Source organism: Clarias gariepinus, chromosome 1 (genome assembly GCF_024256425.1).
Source record: "Clarias gariepinus isolate MV-2021 ecotype Netherlands chromosome 1, CGAR_prim_01v2, whole genome shotgun sequence".
NCBI classification, from domain to species: Eukaryota; Metazoa; Chordata; class Actinopteri; order Siluriformes; family Clariidae; genus Clarias; species Clarias gariepinus.
In genome coordinates this window covers 34,716,191-34,728,695 of record NC_071100.1, presented here as the reverse complement: position 1 = coordinate 34,728,695, position 12,505 = coordinate 34,716,191, and the positions used below count along the sequence as shown (strand labels likewise).

Sequence of the window (12,505 nt, the reverse complement as noted above, 5' to 3'; positions counted from 1 at the left end):
CACATAGTGTTCTCATGGTGACAGCAGACAGACTAAGCAGGTTTTATAACGTAAAATGGAGCTGTCTCTTAACTATTGAATAAGTGCATACAGTAGGATAACACCAAATCAGAATACTGTATTTGTCTGTACTGTATATGATTCTTTTTCTCATACAACATAAGTTCAAAAAAATAAACTGTTACCATCAGTAGGGTTGGTCCCATTCTTTTATTGTTTTTTATGTATAATGTATGTTTTAATGATTTGTGTTATTTTGCCATCTTTATGGAAGTTACCTGCTCTACTTTCATAGGAATAATTCATGTTATTCATGTAATACATGTTATTGTTTAAGTAGGTTGTCTGGGTCAGTCTTGAACAAGCAACATTTTCCTCTATCTCAATCTATTTAAATTAATATGATTTATTCATCTGAACATACCGAGTAAAGACAAAGACAATATCCATGTTTCATGTAGACTTTTGTCTTTGAGTTTGACTTCCCCGCTCCGGTATTGTGTGTATTACCTGAACATATACTAGTTGTGGGTGTATAAGAGGTGTGTAGTATGCGTGGGAGAGGAAGAGCGAGTGAGAGGAGAGAGTGATGTGTGTTGCAGCCAAATGATTGTGTGAAACCATAACAAAGCATGGAGATAATGGAAATGTCAATGACAATGGTTATGTCCTAACTTTTCCTGAGAGGTAAACCTGCTGTGCATGAAAGGGTATCGAGAATGTTTTCATTCTATGTGTCTTAACCATACTTTTATCTTTTATCGATTTACCATGCTATGTACACATACACACTCACACACAAACACACACACATTGGAAATTTAAATTTTAAATTGTCCTCATCTATTGTCCTGGTATGTTAAATATTTTGGGATATTAGAAGAGAAGATTTAAAGTGACTATGGTTTAAAATCATGTTGGCATTGTATAGAATTGTGCATTATGAATTTTCATTGAAAGAAAAGTTAAATTGGAGATTTTTTACCAATATGGATATCGTGGAAGGAAATAAATTAATCTCATCTTCTTCATTATCAGCTGCACCCACTTCACATTTACTAACTTATTAAGGTTAATGTATAAATCAACCTGAGTGTGAACTTTTGCTCCTGTCATCCCTTTTATAAACTTGCACTCTAAATGTTTATGTCATTGTTGAAAGTTTAAATCGTATACCTCATTACAACTTTTATGCCTAGTTTATGACTTTCTGATTGTGCCGGATTACCCTGTGCACCACTGAATTTCATTATCATCATCATGTTGGTTAATCTATTATGCTTCATGTCTGTGATTCAAAGAATCTCTGTACTAAACACGCATCCTGTTTTTTTGGCTATGTACTGTACTTTAGTAATGTTTAATGTATAGTTATGTTACCATAAAACAAGTTCCTTCCTGTTATGAGCTTGTGATGTTAAAAGACCATAGCGCTGAACCCTTACACAAAGAAAATATATTTCTCCATATATTAACTGTCAATATATAAAATTATTTTGTGGTCTGATCTACTGGTAAATTGAAAGGATTTTATAATAATATTCCTTGTTGCTACACTAACTGATATTAACTAATAATTAACAGAAAAAAAGATATTCATATCCAAAAATATGAATTAATATATTGATCCGCTTTTCATATATTTTAATATGAAATATTTGTATACTTTTAATATATAAAAATATATTCAAATGTATATCTTAATGTATGTAATTTTATATTCAACAAAATACTTTAGAATATATTGAATTTGATTAAATATACATATATATATATATATATTTCTTTATATATATTTTACAATATGCTTATATGTTAATGTAGTTCTAACAAAATGGACTTTATAGGCATTAATCAGAGCACACTGACAAAGTAAAAGGGTGTGTATAATCCTTAAACATGCATAAAGTTTCAATAAAAGAATTATAAGTATAAATTTTAATGTTTTTTTGTCTTCACTGGAAAAGGTAATGCAATATCCATACATTGTCAGTTCATATATTGCAATATATTAATAAATATTAGCACTAGTTTTATATATATGGAAATGTATTATTTATTATATTGCATTATTTTGTACAATATATCGCCATACGGTATATTTTTATCAAATATTGTAAAATTTTTGTTCAATTTATGTCAAACACGAACCATAGAATGTCTATGTAACTTGTTACTATAGAAACTGTAACAAGTGACTGAAAGCCCTGAACATTTAAAAACCGCACTTGTAGAATATGGTATAATGATGTATGATATATATGCATGAATCAGGAAATAATAATGCATACATACAGTAGATATATATGAATAGCCATTTTTAATGATAATACCTAAATATATATATTTTTATTTTGTTCTGGTTTTCTTGTTATTGCTCCTTGCCTATTCTAGTTCATGCTGTTTACATGTCTCCCGGCCATTGGCTGTTCTCTGACCTTGTTTTTGTCTCTTACTTTAGATCTGTCTGCAAGCTGTATCAATAATGCTTTGGTTGACCTCCATCTGAAGATAATTTCCATTATTTGGAACATAGTTAAGTTTAACTCAAGTTTTAGGCTATTTAAGTAACTTCAGACAATTTACCAAAAACTTTAGCATCACTAAAGGTTTTTCTGAGAATGTAAGATTATCCAGCAGAAGCTTGATCTATTCAAGCATACAGAAAGAATGAGGCATACCATATGCTAATTAGAATAGGTATTAAGAACTAATTCAGGGTTGTGTGTAGAGGAAATAAAAGAAGCAGTTTAATCATTGGGTGCCTACACTGTTTCCAAATACAGCTTGCCTGAAAAATTAATCTCAATTAATACTGCATAAAGTATAAGTACAAGATGGTAATGCTTAACTATTACCATTATTAATCTCTATCCATATATGATTTATATGATATAAGCTTCAGTATTTCTTCATAGTCAACTGATCATTATGAAAAAACATTAGTTAAGTATTAATATATGCTCACATGTGGACCGTAGTACTGGCAATGTACTCACATTGGGCGCATATGAAAGTGATAAAGTATACTCATTAAAGGTTTGGGACAGTGTGGTAATGCCATATTTACTGCGTTAGCAGAACCTGGTAGAATAATGTGCAGTTTATATTATAGTTTTAGAAAATGTTTTTCATTCTTGCTCTTCTGCACATACGTAATCAGGTACTGCTCATCACTCATTTCTGGTATTTTTTTCATGTGAATGATATATTGCTGAGGGATGGTAATTGGCTTGTCAGAGCTCAGTGTGGATAATGAAGATTCAAACATGTGGAAAATTTCTTTCTCTCTCTCAGCTACACTCCCCACTCACACTCCGTAATTACAGACCTCAGGATCACCGATCATGCTGGCAGAATGTAAACCTGATTAAGTTCCTCTAGCACTGCTTAACCTGCTGTGCCAAGTTATTTAGCACAGCCAGACTTCTTCACTGGAGGCTGATGCTTCCTTCAGCTGGGAAAGAATGCGGTTTACTGGGGGTCTTTGGAGTACAGTAATTCTCTAAAAAAGTTTTTTGTTATTGTATTTGCATGAACCAGTGTTTTATTTGTATATCTGAGTATGCTTGCTGTATATGACCTCTATTTTTCAATGCACACTGTTAATAATGTCAGTAAGACTTGTGTGTGCCATTATCGACCACAGACTCCCTTACTGACGTCCTACAAATTATCAGGCTTCAACTCTTTTTTTCCTGATTCTTTGTACAAGACTCACCTCTGCGAATGATGTTGAGCACAGCTGAGCGGTACTCCTGTGCATCTTGTTCGCTTGAAATTTGCAGGCATTCTTCACTCCTAAGAGGAATGAGTTCTAGCAGGGGTTCCAGGCTTTCGACACCACACAGCAGCACCACCACACAAGCCTCAGGCTTCAGCACCCGGGCTAAGAAGAAGCGACGCAGCTGACACAGGCCTTCCAGCATACCTCGTGACAGGATGAGTAATTTGCACTTGTAGCCCATCAGTTCCAGGAAGTCGTCTCTGCGTTTAGATACCATAGCAATGTTGTAGCAACAGATCCCCGGCTCCAGGACAGATTTGGCAAGGATGGAGTGCATGTACGAGGCCCACTGTTCTGCCTCCTGTTCGAAGATGATCAGCAACTCCTTACCTGGAAGGTACGGGGGATTAGGGTCACAATGTAAGATCAAAGGTTTTACACTATTTGTGCAGTAGCATACTGGAACTTTGGGGAAGGTCCTCAAAATGGGTGTGATGGTTAGATGTCCCCAAACCGCTGGCCATGAGATACTGTAACATATCTACAGTATATTTATATACCAGGGGAATGTTGAGTTCATACTGTAATTCAGAATTTTTGATTCTAAATCTGTGTTGGTAGCTCAGTGAATTACGGCTCTGGACTTTGGATTTGGGGTTCAAGTCCCGGCTCCAACAAGATGCCACTATTTGGAGGAAGAGTGAAAAGGCACAGAATCCAAGTTCTAAGAGTTTCCACAGTTGCCATTTTTTTATTTGGGGTGCCAGGTCATCTGCCAGTCTATTGTGTTTTATTAAGTCCAATTCAATGCAGCTGCCTACCGGGCAGATTTTAGAGCGCTTCATGCTTCCTTTATAGAGATGCTGGTTTCCTTTTCCTGCAGGACTTAGCACCTGTCCACGCTACCAAAACTACCACTAAATGGTTTGCTGACTATGGTATTACTGTGGTCAATTCCCCCCACCTGAACCCCTATTGTTAAGAGGAAGATTAGAAACACCGACACAACAAATGAGAGGAGCTGAAGGCTTCTATCAAAGCAACCTAGTCTTCACTAACACCTCAGCAGTGCCACAGACTGATCGCTTTTATGCCATGACACACTTATGCAGTATCTCAAGCTAAAGGAGCCCAAACCAAGTATTGAGTGCATAAATAAACTTACTTTTCAGAAGTTGAACCTTTATTTATTGTAAATCATTTTTGATTGATCTTAGAAAATATTTGAATATTTTAAGATAATGTTTTTTTTGATTGGAGGTATAAACCACAGTCATCAAAATAAAAATAAAAACAAAAAGGCTTGATTTTTTTTAGTAATTAATCTAATATATTCCTTTCTTTTTTTAAATTAAATAACAGGAATATCATTTTTCATGATACAAAAATTCATTGAAATTCATTCTATACTGTTCAAGCTATTATTGTAGGTGGTAGGTTATAGCTACTATGGTAGGTTATAGAATACTATACTATAATGTATACCATAGGTACTGTATGTTTGTTGTGGAAATTACTATAGTATATTAATACTGTTTGATGTGTATTTTAAGGTATATTTTATTGCACAATTGAAGTGGTATTATTATAATATTTTTATGGTCATGATTTGAAACAAACCACATTTTAAATTACTGTAAATGTTGTTTGATTATTTTGATTGCCATCATCATTTTATACCCAATTTGAAAAATGTATATAATAGTTAGTTTATCAGGCGCTTTTATGCATCACAGGCTCTGAACTAAATGTTGTTTGCAGCCAGAGTCTATAGCCAAAGTCTATACTGCTTGAATTACTTACATATATGTATTTTTTTTTTATCATAAACAATAATAGGTAGAAATTTCCATTAAACATGTCATTGGCAAAATTGATAAGGTTTTCTTTTGAAGTTAGCTATGCAACAACAATCAAATAATGTGTTTAGACCGTGTAAGTGTAAGGCTTCATACAATTTCACTTTATAACCTAATTTATTGGAAATTAACTAATTCTAACCCTGTACAGTATTTATGTTTATATTTAATTATATTATTTTATCTTAATATAACACATTGTTTAACATAGATAAACATTATAAGAATGCACTAACTCACCTATTTTGCTCATCTTTCTTCCTGGGCAGATGCAAGCGGCACTGTGAACTGTACAGTACACAGGAAGGTGTGTTTGAACACACACAGGTTCCTTTGTATTGATATCTGGTAACTTACTGGGAGTTGGTGCGTCACAGGGATGTGTGAGCTGTGAAGGCGGTTTATGACCACAGTTTTCCTGTTTAAAGATATGATCACTACACTCAGGTGTTTGTTGTTACATTTTTATTTTATTATGTATTGTCCTAAATTAAGTTTATTGGGGATTCCCAAAAACATGCGTTACGTTTTTATAATGAGTATGGAATGTTTTTAATACAAATCTACTGGTATTAAAGTGACAATTCAAGAATACTAGAAGTTGCAGTATGTTATATTTTTAATTAATGCATTTTACATATTTGTTTTAATTCCACTTTGATATAGAGAAAACCCCTTCACTATGTCTGTATTTTACATTTGTATTCAAGTCTAGAACAAGATTGTCAACTTTTGATTGTGCAGAATTACAGAATACAGTTGTGAGAGGAAAAATTACCTTTATTTCTCACAGGAGAATCTTACACAATAAAGCTGTTCAATATTAAAAAAAATAGTTTTACAATGCTCAGATGATGTAAAGATGATTATGCAGTTATTCTCTATTTTGTAGTTTATTTGGATGCACCACCTAGACCCCACATACCAAGAGCATGTGATACAGTAGCTCTAGGTGTCCTAATATATTTTTGATAACAAAATGTATGTGCTTAAATTATGAAAGAATAATACTGTTAACTTAATTAACACATGGGGGAAGTGTGATTTCAGTGCTTTTTGACTGCGGCGTGATTGTTGGTGCCAGATGGGCTGGTTTGAGTATTTTAGAATTAGTGATAGTCTTGAATTTTCATACAGTTTACAATTTATACCCCCCCCCCCCAAAAAAAAAAAAAAGAATCAGTTGAGCTTAAAAAAGAGTCAGCAGACCTGCTTTCCCATCATAAAATCCAATGTCAGAAGTATGCACCAGAACATCTACAGAAGCCTGATGTGTTTTCGAAACAAGTGCTGTGGACTGAGGAAGTTAAAATATAACTCTTTGGCCACAATCAGCAAAGGCATGTTTGAAGAAAAAAAGAAAAAAATTCGTAAAAAAAAAAACACCTTGACAACTATTAAGCAAGGTGGTGGATCTATCATGCTTTGGGGTTGTGTTGCAGCCAGTGGCACAGGAAACATTGCACGGGTGGATTGAAGAATGGATTCCACTAAATACCAGCATATTCTGGAAGCAAACATCACATCATCTGTGAAAAAAAAAAAACTGAAGCTAAAAAAGAAAATGGCTTCTACAACAGGACAATGATCCTGAACATACAGTACTTCGAAATCCACTATGGAAGACATCAAGAGACAGAAACTGAGGGTTTTGGAATGGCTAACTCTGATTTAAACATCATCGAAAATTTGTGGGTAGATCTTAAAAGAGCTTTGCATGCAAGACGACCCAAGAATATTGGTCAAGCTCTTTGGTCAACATTGGGTTAAGCTTTTGCAAGGAAGAATGGGTGAAAATCCCAAGTACAAGAATTAAAATGCTCTAAAAAGCATTTGCAAGCTGTGATATCTGACAGAGGCAGATATTTTTTCTTCATAATTCCTGGCTACACTAATGCACATATTCCAACGTTTTACTAGCTCTTGGATACCTTCATGGTACAGTTGAAAAGATTTTCAGTATGCAGGAGCCATGATTGGACTGCCTGCTTTTCGTCTGAAATGCTGGCCTCCCAGGAACTCCTTTAACAGCCTAAACATGCTGAAAATGCCTTGAAGAGAGGTCAGGACTGTACTAGTGATAAGGCAATAACTCCCAGGTGAGTTCCTGTAATGTACAAGTGGTGTTTGTGAGTGATTGTGTGTACAGTTCTTATAGGCAGGTGTGTATTTGGCGATTTTCAAGGATCAGGTGTTCCACTTGCTAAATGCTTATGAGAACGACTGCAATGGGCTCCAAGCCACCTAGGCTGTGATCATCATACAACCTTCTTTAAACCATTTGCCACATTTAAATGTTTTCATCTCCATATTGTGCCTGGAGTCTTACAGTTGCAGTTTTACCCATTCATTCACAAGAAATTTCAAGTCCTTTTTTGACTTCCCTTGAAATTACGAAGTCATAGAAACGGCAAATATTCTGTCAAATGCAGCTTTGCCTTTCGCATTAGCCATGTTTTGTAATACTAGATCAGACCGCTATATAAAACTCAGACACAGAACTATGTAACTGGTTATTGTTTCCACATGGTGCACTCTCTGAACTTCACAGCAGGATAATTGTTAAAGGGCTTTGATAAAGATTTACATTGTCTGTGACCTTGAGGTACATAAGTAGACCTACTGTCTAGGCTTTTTCACATACTGGAGAAAGCAAGCACCACTTAACCTCCATAACAGCATACATTTCAAATCTAGAAACACTTACCATCAGACAGTACATTTGCTTTTGGGTTATTCTGTATTAACCTTATTCTATTCTAAATATACTGTATTTTCCCTTGAACCAAGCTCTAATAAGTAATTATCACTACGACTGGAAAAAAGGACTGTTGACTAATTAATAAGCTTTATGTTGGAATGCTTTTTTTAAGTTCATTTTATCATCAATTTTATTTATTATTAGTTCATACAGTATTACCCATGTATTTGGGTAAAACTAGAACATAAAAAATAGATTTAGGCAGAATGGCGTATAACACAGAGCAAATTTGTGTCAAAATGGTATTACATTTGACTTACAGTATGTTGCAGGTTATGGATTTCTGTACTTTATAGATGCCTAAATACAAAATTTGCCTCTATTTGCTAAAGATTTTTATTTATTATTATTTTTAACTAGCCCTAACCCCTGGTGTAAAAACAGTGGTGTCAGTCATGATTTTCCTGTCTGCTGCTCGTCCACCAATGAAAATGTAAAAAAGAGGGAGTATGGAGCTTCTAAGTGGCCCAAGGTGAGCATGATAGAATTCAATAGAATATAATTGACCACTAGATACAATAATATCTCTATGGAGATGATTGAACAATAATTAGAATGGAGAAAATATAATTGAAACTGGCCTACACCTGTTAAATAACTACACATTTATAAAATCAATAGTTAGTCAAAAATGCTAATTATTTAACCATAAACTCATAAGTATTTTTTTTTTTCATTTTTTGTTCTATGATTTTCTCCCTAATTTTATTCATATCCACCCATTAGTAGAGGGCTACCATATTAAGGCTACTACTACAAGTCAGGGAGGGCCTAAGACGATTTCAAGTTTCCTCCGAACTGTGTGACGATTCTTTTTGAGCTGCTCGTTGCACACCATTGGTGGAGGCGTAACACATTTGGAGGTCACCGCTTTCTGCTCCTTCCTCTTGCGTGAGCTCACAGGCACCTATGATTGGCTGTAGAGCCGTGATTGATGTGGAGCTGTAAGTGCCCCAAATTATTTGATAATATATGTATATGTTGTATTACCTATTTACATAATTTAGTATATTTTTATATAATAATATTTTTCTCAATTAACATTTTATGCTTTTTCTTAAACACATATTTAATATGCCTGGTCATTTGTTTCTGCAACTGAAAATTAAAAAACTGAACAAAAGAAACTAATCAAATGTAAGCCTTTGAGGTTTTTCACTTGTACAAAAATCACACCAAGTAACCGACATACATGTACAGAATAAAATGACTTGTTCAACTAAAAGTGCAAAGGGTCTAATCATTCCAGGAAAAGCAGTAGGCTGGAAAGAGAAAAATGCATATGGCTTCAAATGGCCTGTAATTAGTGAACCGAGCACGAATCCTCATATCTTTACCCCTACATCTTTCACTTCTCACAGAGGCACCCTCCTTAGGCTCAATCTATTCTGCTCATTAGATAAATCCATAGAGAGAGGAACACCTACCACTCTAATTGTGAACATTGCTTGGTTTTTCATGACACCACTTTCTCTCATTTCCCCATGTGAAACTGGTGGGAAATAAGGACTAAGAACGTTGCGAATTAATTTACCTACCAGGATGTAAATTAAGCCAAAATGATCTCATTGTGGACATTTCTGGCTAGTTTAATTGGCGAGGACTGAGGTCTGCTTTGAGGTCGATCCTCTAGAATGCTCAAAGAGAAACAGTCTGGTCTTTGAGTATTTGCAGTCTTACCACACACCAAATAATGCATTACAGTGAGATATCAGTTAAACTGTGCTGCCTCTTTAATTTTATGCCTGTAGACCTGACAGTGAGTGAAGTGGTCTCAGGCAAGTCATTTGAAGACCCGGTCAATGCCCACAGCTCCAAAATAAGAAGCAAATCTCCTTCATTAACTACAGTGTTGCTTTCTTCAGATCACTACGGCTTTCCAAGGAAAAGTATTATACATAAATGAAACCACATAAGAATTACGTTAAAACAACATATGGGAGCATAAGAAAGATAAATGTATGTTGGTGTAATTGTAAATGAACCTTCGATATCCAACCTGAACATCTTGGAGTGAGCTATAGAAAGGCTCCATTCATTTATTTTCCATACCATGTGGCGCTGTAAAGGCTTCAGATGAGAAAACACACATGGGGTTTTTACCAGCTCCCTAACACCATGTGAAAAATCCTGAGCTAGTATTTCATCATTATTTATGCCTATCTACTGATTTAGTTCATTTTAATTAGGATTTGGTGAGCATGTCAAATAGACTCTGAATTGCTTATTAGTGCACTGTTTCTATCAATTTATGAAACCCACCAAGGAATAAGTCTGGGGGGGAAAAATCAACCTTGTGTGTCACTATTTAAAGTATCTGCCTATTAGCCAAGCGAAACTAATTAGCCATGTGCTTTTCTGCAGTCTTCAACATGTAGAGCAATTTGCAGCACTGACAAAACCATGCTTAAAACAGACGGAAAAGCACAGCAAATGAAACAACTTTTGAATTATTAAGCCATCAGTAACCCATCAGTGAAGCATGTTTAAAAAAACTACGGCATTGTATTTGTCATCCTTTACCCAGGCTTACAGAAAAGGCCTTTTTTGTCTTGCACAGGTCATAGGGCAAACACTGGAGGAAAGAGAAAGTCCAGGAGAAAAGAGGAGATTGTCGTAGTAACTAGGGTGACCTGATGGTGATGTCATGAGCATGAGTCAGATAGCAGCCTAAGGGCAAGCTCATTATTTCAAGCTACCATACAATGTCCTGCCACTGATGAGTGTCAAATGCTTAGGCTCTTGTGCATGCTCTTCACCAATCAGAAAGAAGAGTTAAAACATGAGTTGTTCCACCTTACAAGCATCTTAAAGAAGATTTGTGTCAACTGGATCCTTCAATAAAACAAATTACAGTATTAAGTAAAGCCAAATTTAGTAAAGTTGAAATTACTGTTAATACATATATATGTAATATATATATATATAAGCTTGTGCAGCAAAAAACAAAACAGTGTGTATAAGAGAACACTATGTAACTTCAAAGGTTTTTATGTTAAAAATAACACAAAAATAGTTTACAGCGCTTACATGATGTGGTGAAGGTTATGTGCATAGACAAGTGTAGCCAGGTGTTTTTTAGAACACCAGCATGATTCACACAAATATGTGCAGCAAGGTGCACTAGGAGTTGCACATCATTCTATATCAATCACAGCTTCACTGACTGCATTTACCCTTCATTATATATGCACATCCATGCCTTCTGGATGTGTATTTTCTTTAGCTATGCGCCCACCTTTCATGTCAGACTTAAAAGCTGAGACAGCTTTAAAACAGTGTGCATTTTTCATTTGTTATGTCTTTTGTGTGGTGGGTTTTGTAGTTTATTTGTATGCACAACCTGGGTCCTGGATACCCCTAGCTAGTGATAGCTCTTAATATCATTTTAATAACAAAATGGATGTGCTTAAATTATGAAGGAATAATCCTGTTAGCTTAATTAACAAATGGGGGAAGTGTGATTTCAGTGCTTTTGACAGTGGCGTGATTGTTGGTGCCAGATGGGCTGGTTTGAGTATTTTAGAATTACTGATATCCATGAATTATTATGCAGTTTACAGTTTATACACTACAAAATTATTTTCAAAAATCAGTTGAGGTGCAGTTTTCTAGAGGAAAAAAAAACATTGTTTTAAAAAAGGTCAGAGGAGAAGCACCTGCCAGGTTTGAGATAATAGGAAGTCTATGGCAACTTATATTGCATGTCTTGACAACCATGATGAGCAGAAAGGCAATTCAGCATACATAGCACATTACACACTGAGACAATGAGGGGTTATAACAGCAGACGACTACTTTTAGTTCCACTCCTGTCAACCGAGAACAGGTATCTGTAAGTACACTGGAAAGAGATCCGCCAAAATCAGACAAAAACAAACAAACAAACAAACAAACAAAAAGACCAGAAAATGTTAAGGCTAAATTTTTTATTTTTTTTAATTTTTTTTTTATTATATTTATTTGTTGTTGTTTGTTTTTTTGCTGATGCTTATACATAAATATAAAATAAAACACTAAAAGATACAAATGACTAAATAATAAATAACAACGTTTTTTCATTAAAAATAATAACTAACATATTAAATACTGTATCGTTATTTAGCCACCTGTGTTATGGGTCCTGCTAATATTACTTCATCAACATTTAATTAGTGA

General features: G+C 34.7%; 1 protein-coding gene across 1 annotated transcript in view; it reads right to left on the bottom strand.

Moving 5' to 3' along the window:
- The window catches only part of LOC128520978 (B-cell scaffold protein with ankyrin repeats-like), a 43,307-nt gene extending 37,468 nt beyond the window's left edge, over positions 1-5,839 (bottom strand). Inside the window, exons 1-2 of the mRNA XM_053495459.1 lie at positions 5,827-5,839; positions 3,722-4,117 (exon numbers count right to left, since the gene is read on the bottom strand). Of these exons, the coding sequence (XP_053351434.1) occupies positions 3,722-4,117; positions 5,827-5,839 (409 nt within the window). The remainder of the gene's footprint in view (positions 1-3,721; positions 4,118-5,826) is intronic.
- Positions 5,840-12,505: the final 6,666 nt, after the last annotated feature.